The sequence below is a fragment of the Schistocerca nitens genome, chromosome 11 (assembly GCF_023898315.1).
Source record: "Schistocerca nitens isolate TAMUIC-IGC-003100 chromosome 11, iqSchNite1.1, whole genome shotgun sequence".
In the NCBI taxonomy this organism is placed as follows: domain Eukaryota; kingdom Metazoa; phylum Arthropoda; class Insecta; order Orthoptera; family Acrididae; genus Schistocerca; species Schistocerca nitens.
Window position 1 is genome coordinate 65,798,482 of NC_064624.1, and position 14,627 is coordinate 65,813,108.

The window sequence follows — 14,627 nt, forward strand, 5'->3', positions numbered from 1 at the left end:
GTTACTGTGAACAGTTCAGTGACCGGGTTGTTCTAATCAGAATGGACAGCAGACCAACACCGACAACGATAGTTCAGGTATACATGCCGACGTCACAAGCTGAAGATGAACAGATACAGAAACTGTATGAGGATATTGAAAGGGTAATGCAGTATGTAAAGGGGGACTAAAATCTAATATTCATGGGCGACTGGAATGCAGTTGTAGGGGAAGGAGTAGAAGAAAAGGTTACAGGAGAATATGGGCTTGGGACAAGGAATGAAAGAGGAGAAAGACTAATTGAGTTCTGTAACAAGTTTCAGCTAGTAGTAGCGAATACCCTGTTCAAGAATCACAAGAGGAGGAGGTATACTTGGAAAAGGCCGGGAGATACGGGAAGATTTCAATTAGATTACATCATGGTCAGACAGAGATTCCGAAATCAGATACTGGATTGTAAGGTGTACCCAGGAGCAGATACAGACTCAGATCACAATATAGTAGTGATGAAGAGTAGGCTGAAGTTCACGACATTAGTCAGGAAGAATCAATACGCAAAGAAGTGGGATACGGAAGTACTAAGGAATGACGAGATACGTTTGAAGTTCTCTAACGCTATAGATACAGCAATAAGGAATAGCGCAGTAGGCAGCCCAGTTGAAGAGGAATGGACATCTCTAAAAAGGGCCATCACAGAAGTTTGGAAGGAAAACATAGGTACAAAGAAGGTAGCTGCGTTGAAACCATGGGTAACAGAAGAAATACTTCAGTTGATTGATGAAAGGAGGAAGTACAAACATGTTCCGGGAAAATCAGGAATACAGAAATACAAGTCGCTGAGGAATGAAATAAATAGGAAGCGCAGGGAAGTTAAGACGAAATGGCTGCAGGAAAAATGTGAAGACATCGAAAAAGATATGATTGTCGGAAGGACAGACTCAGCATACAGGAAAGTCAAAACAACCTTTGGTGACATTAAAAGCAACGGTGCTAACATTAAGAGTGCAACGGGAATTCCACTGTTACATGCAGAGGAGAGAGCAGATAGGTGGAAAGAATACATTGAAAGCCTCTATGAGGGTGAAGATGTGTCTGATGTGATAGAAGAAGAAACAGGAGTCGATTTAGAAGAGCTAGGGGATCCAGTATTAGAATCGGAATTTAAGAGAGCTTTGGAGGACTTACGATGAAATAAGGTAGAAGGGATAGATAACATTCCATCAGAATTTCTATAATCATTCGGGGAAGTGGCAACAAAACGACTATTCACGTTGGTGTGTAGAATATATGAGTCTGGCGACATACCATCTGACTTTCGGAAAAGCATCATCCACACAATTCCGAAGACGGCAAGAGCTGACAAGTGCGAGAATTATCGGACAATCAGCTTAACAGCTCATGCATCGAAGCTGCTTACAAGAATAATATACAGAAGAATGGAAAAGAAAATTGAGAATGCGCTAGGTGACGATCAGTTTGGCTTTAGGAAAAGTAAAGGGACGAGAGAGGCAATTCTGACGTTACGGCTAATAATGGAAGCAAGGCTAAAGAAAAATCAAGGCATTTTCATAGGATTCGTCGACCAGGAAAAAGCGTTCGACAATATAAAATGGTGCAAGCTGTTCGACATTTTGAAAAAAGTAGGGGTAAGCTATAGGGAGAGACGGGTCATATACAATATGTACAACAACCAAGAGAGAATAATAAGAGTGGACGATCAAGAACGAAGTGCTCATATTAAGAAGGGTGTAAGACAAAGCTGTAGCCTTTCGCCCCTACCCTTCAATCTGTACATCGAGGGAGCAATGATGGAAATAAAAGAAAGGTTCAGGAGTGGAATTAAAACACAAGGTGAAAGGATATCAATGACGCGATTCGCTGATGACATTGCTATCCTGAGTGAAAGTGAAGAAGAATTAAATGATCTTCTGAACGGAATGAACAGTCTAATGAGTACATAGTATGGTTTGAGAGTAAATCGGAGAAAGACGAAGGTAATGAGAAGTAGTAGAAATGAGAACAGCAAGAAACTTAACATCAGGATTGATGGTCACGAAGTCAATGAAGGTAAAGAATTCTGCTACCTAGGCAGTAAAATAACCAATGACGGACGGAGCAAGGAAGACATCAAAAGCAGACTCGCTATGGCAAAAAAGGCATTTCTGGCCAAGAGAAGTCTACTAATATCAAATACCGGTCTTAATTTGAGGAAGAAATTTCTGAGGATGTACGTCTGGAGTACAGCATTGTATGGTAGTGAAACATGGACTGTGGGAAAACCGGAACAGAAGAGAATCGAAGCATTTGAGATGTGGCGCTATAGACGAATGTTGGAAATTAGGTGGACTGATAAGGTAAGGAATGAGGAGGTTCTACGCAGAATCGGAGAGGAAAGGAATATGTGGAAAACACTGATAAGAAGAAGGCACAGGATGATAGGACATCTGCTAAGACATGAGGGAATGACTTCCATGGTACTAGAGGGAGCTGTAGAGGGCAAAAACTGTAGAGGAAGACACAGATTGGAATACGTCAAGCAAATAATTGAGGACGTAGGCTGCAAGTGCTACTCTGAGATGAAGAGGTTAGCACAGGAAAGGAATTCGTGGCGGGCCGCATCAAATCTGTCAGTATACTGATGACCCAAAAAAAGAAAAAAAAAGAAAAAGACATATCCCTTCAGTTTGCATCCGATATGTGTGGGCTTTGGATATACTAACTATCTATATCACTTTTAATTACTATTGCTGTCTTACATTTGTTAGGTTTTTTTAATAAGTACCATCTTTCATTTGCAACCTCGTATTGTTACGATACTAATTTTGTCTTCAGTTTTTAAAACCGAAATGTCTGCATTCACAGTCTGAACACTGCTTTTAAGTAATGTTTGTGTGACACAAAACAAATTAAATGTTATATTCAACACATATTAAATACTTTTTAGAACTACATCATACCATTGTGCACCACAGAAAGCCTCTAATGAAGCACCTCTGAATCGAGTTTCTTATAATTTATTAGTATCACAAATCAACGCTTTAGTATACAGAATGAATTTTCACTCTTCTGTGGAATGTGCACTGATTTGGAACTTCCTGACAGTTTAAAACTGTGTGCCAGACCATACTCAAAGCCCAGAACTTTAGCCTTTCATGGGCAAGTCTACCAACTGAGTCACTCAAGCATGATGCATGGCCTGTCTCCACTGTTTTAAATCCGTCAGCACCTCACGCCTACCGTTATTTCACAGCCTTCTAATCAAATAGGTAACTCTATCCAAGCAGTCACATTTATTGCACATTTCTTCATGAATAAAATTTTATTTGTTTTCTGTTAAGGTTTAAGTGGAAAATTTTCTCAGGATGACCAGTCGATGAGGAGGGGGCACAAAACATTACGAAACGAGTTATATTCCTCTCTTTAACAACAGAAGAAAGGAAAGTCACAAATATTTTATTGAGGCAGCGACAAATGCACGAATAGATCTCTGTTGGCAAAGTGACCATTTAATAAGAGTAAAGAACAGCATTACAAAAGTTTAATGTCCCGTTCTATTAGATCAGTGTGATATTAATTTGGTGAATGGTAGTGTGTAACCCTAGCCATAATAATTTTTCAGTCATTATTTTCATTCGTGTTACATGAAATAACTGGTAGTTTTTTTAGATACCTGATATGTGACTTTGTATAGTAGTGACTCGTCCTGTGAATTCAGCGGAGGCTGCCATGTAACATTCAGCAGTCTGCCAGACACCAAAGGCACTACATTCACAGCTCTCACACTTCCTGGGGCTGGAACAGAATAATCCTTATAAAGCAGTCCAGTAAGAAGAAAAGAGAAAGGTCAGAAAGTATATATAACGATTTGTTGATTATGAACCTTTTCTTATTGATAACTGTATGCACTCTCTGTTATAATTATAAAAAACAAATGATTCATTATTAGCCAATCATACATAATAATCTCAACACACGAAATTATATTTCACACAAAAATATTTTACAAGCATTTCCAATTGCACATGTGTTTGTTATATGTTGTTTGATATCTGATACAGTTATAGGTTTACCCTTCAGGTTTTTACTGTCATTTAAGTTTCTACTACGATTAGGACTATAGTTCAGTACAACAAATGGAAGAACAACAACAACAACAACTCATTTGGAAACGTCACACACACAACATATGTATTATAGACATCACTCAATCTCAAAAACTTGTAATATACGTATAGTAACGTTTTCTGGGATATTACTACATAACCAAAGAACGTCGTGAGGCATTAATTATCCTGACATCCCACTGAACATGGTCTGATATTTATTACTTTATTAGCTCAGACAAATCTTGTACACATACACTTCTGGAAATGGAAAAAAGAACACATTGACACCGGTGTGTCAGACCCACCATACTTGCTCCGGACACTGCGAGAGGGCTGTACAAGCAATGATCACACGCACGGCACAGCGGACACACCAGGAACCGCGGTGTTGGCCGTCGAATGGCGCTAGCTGCGCAGCATTTGTGCACCGCCGCCGTCAGTGTCAGCCAGTTTGCCGTGGCATACGGAGCTCCATCGCAGTCTTTAACACGGGTAGCATACCGCGACAGCGTGGACGTGAACCGTATGTGCAGTTGACGGACTTTGAGCGAGGGCGTATAGTGGGCATGCGGGAGGCCGGGTGGACGTACCGCTGAATTGCTCAACAAGTGGGGCGTGAGGTCTCCACAGTACATCGATGTTGTCGCCAGTGGTCGGCGGAAGGTGCACGTGCCCGTCGACCTGGGACCGGACCGCAGCGACGCACGGATGCACGCCAAGACCGTAGGATCCTACGCAGTGCCGTAGGGGACCGCACCGCCACTTCCCAGCAAATTAGGGACACTGTTGCTCCTGGGGTATCGGCGAGGACCATTCGCAACCGTCTCCATGAAGCTGGGCTACGGTCCCGCACACCGTTAGGCCGTCTTCCGCTCACGCCCCAACATCGTGCAGCCCGCCTCCAGTGGTGTCGCGACAGGCGTGAATAGAGGGACGAATGGAGACGTGTCGTCTTCAGCGATGAGAGTCGCTTCTGCCTTGGTGCCAATGATGGTCGTATGCGTGTTTGGCGCCGTGCAGGGGAGCGCCACAATCAGGACTGCATACGACCGAGGCACACAGGGCCAACACCCGGCATCATGGTGTGGGGAGCGATCTCCTACACTGGCCGTACACCACTGGTGATCGTCGAGGGGACACTGAATAGTGCACGGTACATCCAAACCGTCATCGAACCCATCGTTCTACCATTCCTAGACCGGCAAGGGAACTTGCTGTTCCAACAGGACAATGCACGTCCGCATGTATCCCGTGCCACCCAACGTGCTCTAGAAGGTGTAAGTCAACTACCCTGGCCAGCAAGATCTCCGGATCTGTCCCCCATTGAGCATGTTTGGGACTGGATGAAGCGTCGTCTCACGCGGTCTGCACGTCCAGCACGAACGCTGGTCCAACTGAGGCGCCAGGTGGAAATGGCATGGCAAGCCGTTCCACAGGACTACATCCAGCATCTCTACGATCGTCTCCGTGGGAGAATAGCAGCCTGCATTGCTGCGAAAGTTGGATATACACTGTACTAGTGCCGACATTGTGCATGCTCTGTTGCCTGTGTCTATGTGCGTGTGGTTCTGTCAGTGTGATCATGTGATGTATCTGACCCCAGGAATGTGTCAACAAAGTTTCCCCTTCCTGGGACAATGAATTCACGGTGTTCTTATTTCAATTTCCAGGAGTGTATTTTAAACGAGGAACTGCATATAATGTTTTTATGTGTTCATAAAAAAGTCTGAAAGTATATCATTTATTGGTAATCACAATTTAAACTGCAATCTTTGCTCACATGATACTGATAAACTTGTGTATGTAATTTACAGAAGTGCATGCATTGTGTGTAAGTGGAAGCAATTTTATAGAAAGTTGTAAGCAAATTTCTTTTAAGAACATGTAGTTAGGCAACAGTTATATATGCATATGTAATTACTGTATGGATTTTTTCTTACATGATCGACGCCTTTTTCCATGAGGTGGCTGTGGCTATCACCTTATGCTTTGCCTTTTGCGAACTTCAATTCTCAGAATTATTATTTCTTTATTCAGTATACTTATGGTCACATACGCTGAAGCACCAAAGAAACTGGTATAGGCATGCATATTCGAATACAAGGACTTGTAACAGATAATATATGAGGATGTGGTCGGCAACGCTTATATAAGAGAACAAGTGTCTGGCGCGGTTGTTAGATCGGCTACTGTCACTATAATGGCAAGATATCAAGATTTTAGTGAGCTTGAACGTCACGTCATAGTCGGCGCACGAGTGATGGGACACAGGATCTCCGAGGTAGCGATGACGTGGCAATTTTCCCGTACGACAATTTGATGAGTGTACTGTGAATATCAGGAAGACGGTAAAACATCAAATCTCCGACATCGCTGCGTCCGGAAAAAGATCAGGTGAGAACGTCACCAACGATGAATAATGAGAATCATTCAACGTGACAGAAGTGTGACTCTTCCGCAGATTGCTGCAAATTTCAGTACTGGGCCATCAACAAGTGTCAGCCTGCGAACCATTCAACGAAAGATCATTGATATGGGCTTTCAGAGCTGAAGGCCCACGCGTGTACCCTTGATGACTGCACGACACAGAGCTTTACGCCCCGCCTGGGCCTGTCAACACTGAAGTTGGATTTTTGGTGACTGGATACATGTTGCCTGGTAGGACGAGTATCGTTTCAAATTGTTTTGGGTGGATGGGCGTGAATGGGTATGGAGGCCACCTCATGAATCCATGGACCCTGCATGTCAGGGGGAGGGGGGGGCAGTTCAAGATGGTGGAGCCTCTGTAGTGTTTGATGGCGAGTGCAGTTGGACTGATATGGGACCCCTGACACGTCTGTACACGACTCTGACAGTTGACACATACGTAAGCATCCTGTCTGATCTCCTGCATCCATTCGTGTCCATTGTGCATTCCGACGGATTTGGGCAATTCCAGTTTGACAATGCCACACCCCTTACGTCCAAAATTGCTACATTGTGGCTCCAGGAACGCACTTCTGAGTTTAAACACTTCCACTGGCCGCCAAACTCGCCTGATATGAACATTTTGAGCGTATCTGGGAAGCCTCGCAACGTGCTGTTCAGTAGAGATCTCCACCTCCTCGTACTTCTACGGATTTATGGACAGCCCTGCAGGATTCATGGTGTCTGTTCCCACCAGCACTACTTCACAGTCCTAGGGCACGTTGGGTTGCAGCACTTTTGCGTGATGGTGGAGGTCCTACGTGATATTAGGCAGGTGTACCAGTTTCTTTGTCTCTTCTGTTTATTACAGCACTGTTTACGACGAACAATCGAGTTATTGATCATGTCGTTCACTGATGCTAGCTAGCACCACATACGATGAATTGCTGGAGTACTGCTTGTCTGGGAGTTAATTAGAGTTGGGTGCTAACAGAAAGGTCGACGTGGACAATGCGTTCCTTAGAAGCTGCTGTTGGCTACGGAAGGGATGGCTGGGGATTAGTGGTGTTCTGCAGAGCCAGATATTTACTACCCTGAGGGGTCGGGGGGGGGGGGGGGGGAAATTAGGGAGGTGGCAGTTTACAACGCTGACGCAACAGAAATCCTGTACAGTGGACGGTGCAGGTGGGAGGTTGCTGTCTGGTGATCCGAAAAATAATTTCAGAATGTTGTACCTGGTGAAAGCGTTGGGGTCGGAACAATACGAAAACACATACTTTTTATGTGAAGGAATGTGCAGGGTCACAGGCAACAGTCATCAGCTGATATGGGAAGTATATTCTCATGGGAAGTGACGAGGCACACTTCCCATCAAAAAGCACCAAATTCAAGAAGATCTTTTGAATGGAGTATGAGCTACAGGCGATTGGTTAGCAGATTCATGCCCTTGTTGTGGCAATGTTTCTGTAACGGCCGCTGGGATTCGTCGTCTGAGCGCAGGTATAGACGCCAAGTTCCCAGAGAGAGAGGGCATATGGCGTGAACTCACGTTCCTGTGGGGACTGATCGAAGATACTTCCCTCTGGGGATCAACCTATAATCTTCACAGGTGAGAGCAACAGCGGAGAACCTGGGGACTACATTTTGAGACGTTCTGCTTGTGACGCAAGGAGGTGTGAAGACGTTCCTTTGTGAACAGAGTTGTTATTCATTTTAGTAGAGTGATGAATCTTTACCTTTCTGCGAAGTCTGACACACGTTGAAATGCATCTTTACGAAAGAATGCTTGGGTCGGATTTCTGTTTCGCGCTGGTGAGGAAACAGAAATCTTGAGTTGTGTTGTGTCTTGCACTGACGAAATTTGATCCTTGGACGTTTTTGGACAGCGTATAGCATCCACTGTCCAGGCAGAGAATTACATGTACGCCATGTACCTCATCTGCACCGCATCTAAATGAGCACATCGTTGCTGCAGTGTAAATGCCGTTGGTGCTTCAGTAGGTGACGCACGCTCCTGAGTTGCGTTCGCAGTTAGTGGCCTAGTGGCGAGGATTGCTGCCTCTGGATCATGGGGTCCCAGGTTCGATTCTCAGCTGGGTCGTGGATTTTCTCTGCCCGGGGTCTGGGTGTCTGTGTTGTACCCATCATTTCATCATCATCATCATCATCATCATTCGTGACAGTCGCTAGATTGGGCTTTATAAAAATTTGTACTTCGTACGGGCGCTGATGACCGCGCGGTTGAGCGCCCCACAAACCAAACAGCGACATCATCATCAGCTCCTGAGTTAGGCTGTTAGGGAAACACTCACAGTAAATGGATTGAGTTCTACTTGCTTGTCAACTGAGCTTTTTCCGAAAGTGTCTGTCAAGGTGCACGTCTTCCGTTTCTCACCGCTAATCAGTAACAGGCAACTTCGTGTCCATGTAATAAAGCGGGACATGGTCCCAGGAAAGTGAAAAATATGTTCCGCCAATCTAGAAATTACATTTAGGGTGGCATCTACCATATTTACAGAATTTTTGTACTCTATATATTTCTCGACAATAAATCATTTATGGTATCCAAGCTGTGATTCATTCTAGTAGCATCCCAATAGCAGTAATTGGTTTGATTGCTAAAATGAAGCAAAGTAAAACCACAATACCAAGTTTCATTTTACGCAAATCTGTAGGCGTAGATTGTCAATAGCAGGGCCGTTTTAATCATTTGTATACATGAGAATTCCATTGCGGGTGCAACATTAGGCTACAACTCATACAGACGCTATATGTTAGAAACACCATAGGGGTTTACCCTGTAAATGATCTAAATTAACTTGATGTTTCATTATCAGTGAGTATGATATGTCAGAGTTTATTTGTTCGCACTAGTCTGAAAAATAAGGATAAATTGTTAACATTGGTACCTGAATGTTCTTGTGATATTGTGTTTCATGGGTTACAAAATCTCTGCTGCACTAATTTACCAGTAGCTGTAATATAATACGAACTGAAATCGCAGGCAACTCTTCTAATATCAGTGAACTATATTTCATTGCTACAATAATACAATATTTTTGTCACCTACTCTCAATTCTACAAGTCTGCACATCTTTCCACATTGTTATTGATTTACAGAATTAGTTCAAAACATACTTGTTTGGTCCCTTTTTTCCTGTTTTATGATGCAACTCGGGACTGACTTCATCATTATCATCATCTTAGGCATTTCGTGTCCAATGACGGATAGAGGCCTCCCCAAGACTTCTCCAAGAAATAGAGTTTATACTCATATGCATGCTTGCTGGACCTGTGTGTTTTCTCTTATCTATCCTTCTTCCATTAGGATATTTTCTCTACTCTCTTGTTTCTTGGAATCCAGCAAAGACCTTCGTTGATCTGTTTAGTACTCATTTAGCTACTATGTGTCATGTTCAGCTCCATTTCAATTTATATGCACAACCATCACAATCCTATCTACTCCTTCAGTAAGTTTTCTTATTCACTTGCTTATTTTCTTCACTCTTCTACTAACATCCAACAAACAGGGCTACTGCTGCTGTGGTGTACTAAGTTTCCTTAATCGTTTTGAATTAAATGTCTTTGCTTCACTGTCTTAGCTCAAAATTGGTTAAACAAATTGACTATAAATTTTTCATTTCAGACATATCACAGTAGCATTTCTTAAAACAGTATTTGCCTGAACCACACCAGGTCAATTTAAGGGTGTGGCTTTTTTCTGCACTTTGAGTGATTATTTTCAAATTCCGTAGGTAAATGTCATCAAATGACTATACGACGGATTTAATTTTTAAAATTTTCTTCTCAAATTTTTGGTTACATAGTATTACACCAATTAATTTTCAGGTCTACTTGAAAACTCGATGAAATATAGTCTTTCATTAGTTTTCGTTGTTTATGTGTCCAAAATCATAACTGTAGAATCTCATCATTGACATCAAAGTAGTTTAGGTATGTTTCAGTAGCACATACACATTCCATTCATGATTTTGAGAGCTGAAAGGAACAACTCATTCTGTAGATCATATTTTCCCTACACGTCAGACAAGGTCTGTAAATTTAGCAGGTCACTGTCAAAGGTGATCATTTTAGCCAGTATAGAACGATTCTGATTTGCACTTGTTTGTGTTTGTGCACGCCTGATCAGTAGAATGGCACTGGTTGTCACTAAATGTGTCTGAGACAAGTTTTGTAGCAATCTTATCTGTGTAGGCTACATTTTAAAAAATTGTGAATAGATATTTACACACTGGCACATGTACCTTTTACTTTTTAGAGACTGGAAAATTACTTTCGCAGTTTTTCAGCCTAGTATTGGCCATGTTAAGTGCATCATTATTGCCAAGACGCAGTCCATCAAGGGTTACATATGTCGAACGGTTACAACATTGTAGAAGATGTTCTTTGTCCTGAACTTCACCAAAATCGCATATATTTTGTGATTTGTCTTTGATGCCACTTTTTCCCCGAGACATTAAAGTCTCATCTTTATCTACGATAATGGTGGAAGCAGGAGAAATGAATTAAATTTTTTGCAACAGTCAGGACGTGAACCCGGGTCTTTAGACCACCACAACACTGTGGTCAACATTGCTGCACGAATTACTCAGATGGTTTGCCCTACCCAACACCAACTTCATATCTTCAGTTTCTTTTCCCCCTTACATAATCACTATTGCCAGGGCTCTCCTGAATTGGAATAGCATCCCAGAGTTGGACGCAATGGGGGAAGTCCTGTAGCATAGGTGATGTTATAGATCTTATAGATCTTGTATAGCTCAGTTTCTAAAGTTGCCCCTCTTAGCATACAGGAAAAACTGGGAGAAGCCTCACGACTCTGTTCCAAGACCATAAAGATGCCATACAGTTCGACACATGAGGAATATAAACCTGAGAGTGCTCAGGAAATGTTTTTGAAACTAATAATCACAATAAATGAACAATATAGTAAAATAAGTAATTTGGCTAGAGGACAGAACAACAAGATTGATCAACAGTCTGGTAATATCAGTCACGAAACTAAGCAACAATCCAGTAACAGCAGTCAGAAAAATGATCAGCGGTACAGTTATATAAGTTGTTTACCTAGTGACTCAGTAGTTTCAAATATGAAGTTAATGGACATATTGAATTCCAGGAGTCTAAGTTAAAGCAAATTTAGGGATATATTTAGATGTGTTTGGTAAGAAATCTGAGGAAAGGATTTTTCATGTTGATACCAAATGTGAGAGGTCCGCAGAGGACGTAAAAATCTAATTAAGAGAGGGAACGAACTGAATAGCTCTAGAAAGAAAATGACGGTCACATTCATTAAATGATGATGTGTAAAAGTAATGAAAAAGGTTACTATAGTGGAATCGCTACGAAAAGGTAAATAAGTACAGTTTGAAAAGAATGTGTGTGTGTATGACGCAATGAAATAGAAGCTATCCTACATCAGCTGTCTCATGCAGTTAATAATGTAGAGGGTAGTTTGTATGAGCATGATTGTAGATTGGCTGACATAGAGAAGAACAGCTGGATAATCACTGATGATGGTGAATGTAATTTTGCAACTGAGTCATCTGAAGTCGCTTATATAACAATTAGAAAGTTTTTTTTAAATTTTATCCTGCTGGTAGTGTTACTCGAAAATTTTTTTGGAATTATTTTGAGACCCATCTTCTTTCCCTTTCAACCTTTCTGCCTGAAGAAGGAGCCACTGGCTCCGAAAGCTTGCCTAATTATGACCTTCTTTTAGGTGTGTGTGTTCTGCTGTCGCGTGGTAAGTAGATTTTTTTAGCTATCCAGTTGCGTTACACTGTCAAAAATTGGTTGTTTTCGTTGCTACATTATTTATTGATAGAAAAGATAGGTTTTATTACTTAAAATTTTAGGGGAAGCAGGAACTTGGGAAATTACTGCTACTGAACAATGTGATACTTAGAAATAGTTTAAGAAAGGTTTCCCAATGAGTATTTTGGCAGACAAAAGTAAATAGAAAACGAAACTGCTCCCATACAGGCCATGAAGGCCCAACGGTACCGACCGGCCGCCGTGTCATCCTGAGCCCATAGGCGTCACTAGATGGGGATATGGAGGGGCATGTGGTCAGCACACTGCTCTCCCGGCCGTATGTCAGTTTCGGAAACTGGAGGCGCCACTTCTCAGTCAAGTAGCTCTTCAGTTTGCCTCACAAGTGCTGAGTGTACCCTGCTTGCAAACAGCGCTCGACGGACGGGGAGGTCACCCATCCAAGTGCTAACCCAGCCCGACAGCGCTTAACTTCGGTGATCTGACGGCAACCGGCGTTACCACTGTGGCAAGGGCATTGGCAGACAAAATAGTTTGTACACTGGACAGAAGTTCAGTCAACAGTGGATAAAATGTAATTAATTTTTTGCTTTAGTGGGCAACGTATTTGTTTTATGTAAGTAATAAATAGTAACCAGAGCAGAGGATAATGGATTTCGGTGGCCAGTTACCCATTAGATGGCATAACAAAATTATTTCAACTGATACAGATCAAATTCGAAAGATTGTGAAATATTTTGGAAGGGCGAAAAAACCGACACTGGACGAAGAGCAAATAAATCCGTATTTCAGGTCCCAGGGAATTTCAGAAAAGAGAAACAACGTTAAGTAATAATGGACTAAACGTCATCCAAACTTTATGTGGGAAATTCAGTTTAAAAGTGATGGTTTGAACTCACCTATGCAAAAGTTTGTTGTTAGGAAGTAAGTTTTGTTTCAGTAAAACTTGTTTTCGTAAACAGATTTAACAGTTTTCAAGAAGAGTATGAATTTGTAAAATATTGGTATTTGGAAAATTTTTTTTAAGTATGTGGCTTGTCTAGTTCGTAGAGCTGTAAGGTATGGGAATATGGATATTGATTCGAAACTTAATAAAAGAATCACTTAATAAAAGCAAGTTTTCTGGTCCAGACTGTGTACCAATTAGGTTCCCTTCGGAGTATGCAGATGCATTAGCTCCATCATATACAACCGTTCGCTCGACGAAAGATCCGCACCGAAAGACTGGAAAGTTGCACAGGTCACACCAATATTCACGAAAGGTAGTAGGAGTAATCCACTAAATTACAGGCCCATATCGTTAACGTCGATATGCAGCAGGATTTTAGAACATATATTGTGTTAGAACATTATGAATTACCTCGAAGAATACGTTCTATTGACACACAGTCAACATGGGTTTAGAAAACATCGTTCATGTGAAACACAACTAGCTCTTTATTCACATGAAGTGCTGAGTGCTATTGACAAGGGATTTCAGATCGATTCCGTATTACTGGATTTCCGGGAGGCTTCTGACACTCTACCACACAAGCGGCTCGTAGTAAAATTGCGTGCTTAGGGAATATCGTCTCAGTTATGTGACTGGATTTGCGATTTCCTGTCAGAGGTCACAGTTCGTAGTAATTGACGGAAAGTCATCGAGTGAAACAGAAGTGATCTTGGGCGTTCTCCAAGGTAGTGTTATAGTCTCTTTGCTGTTCCTTATCTACATAAACGATTTGGGAGACAATCTGAGCAGCCGTCTTCGGTTGTTTGTAGGTTACACTGTCGTTTATCGACTAATAAAGTCATCAGAAGATTAAAACAAACTGCAAGACGATTTAGAAAAAAATATCTGAATGGTGCGAAAAGTGGCAGTTGACCCTAAATAACGAAAAGTGTGATGTCATCCACATGACACGATACATCAGTCTAATCCAGAAGCCGTAAATTCAACTAAAGACTTAGGTATTACAATTACGAACAACTTAAATAGGAAAGAACACACAAAAAATGTTGTGGGGAAGGCTAACCAAAGGCTGCGTTTTATTGGCAGGACACTTAGAAAATGTGACGTACTAAGGAGACTGCCTATACTACCCTTCTCCGTCCTCTTTTAGAATACTACTGCGCGGTGTGGGATCCTTACCAGGTAAGACTTACGGAGTACATCTAAAAAGTTCAAAGAAAGGCAGCACGTTTTGTATTATCGCGAAATATGAGAGAGAGTGTCACAGAAATGATACAGGATTTGGGCTGGAAATCATTAAAAGATGGAATCTTGTCACGAAACTCCATGCCCCAATTTTCCCCTCCCAATGCGAAAATATTTTGTTGACACCGATCTACATAGGGCGG

The 14,627-nt window shown here is 41.9% G+C and overlaps 1 protein-coding gene across 2 annotated transcripts in view; it reads right to left on the minus strand.

Moving 5' to 3' along the window:
- LOC126212942 (uncharacterized) overlaps positions 1-14,627 on the minus strand; it is a 485,086-nt gene that overhangs the window by 117,438 nt on the left and 353,021 nt on the right. For both annotated transcript variants that reach the window (XM_049940460.1, XM_049940459.1), the window contains exon 18: positions 3,650-3,771. In XM_049940460.1, coding sequence (XP_049796417.1) covers positions 3,650-3,771 — 122 coding nt within the window. The remainder of the gene's footprint in view (positions 1-3,649; positions 3,772-14,627) is intronic.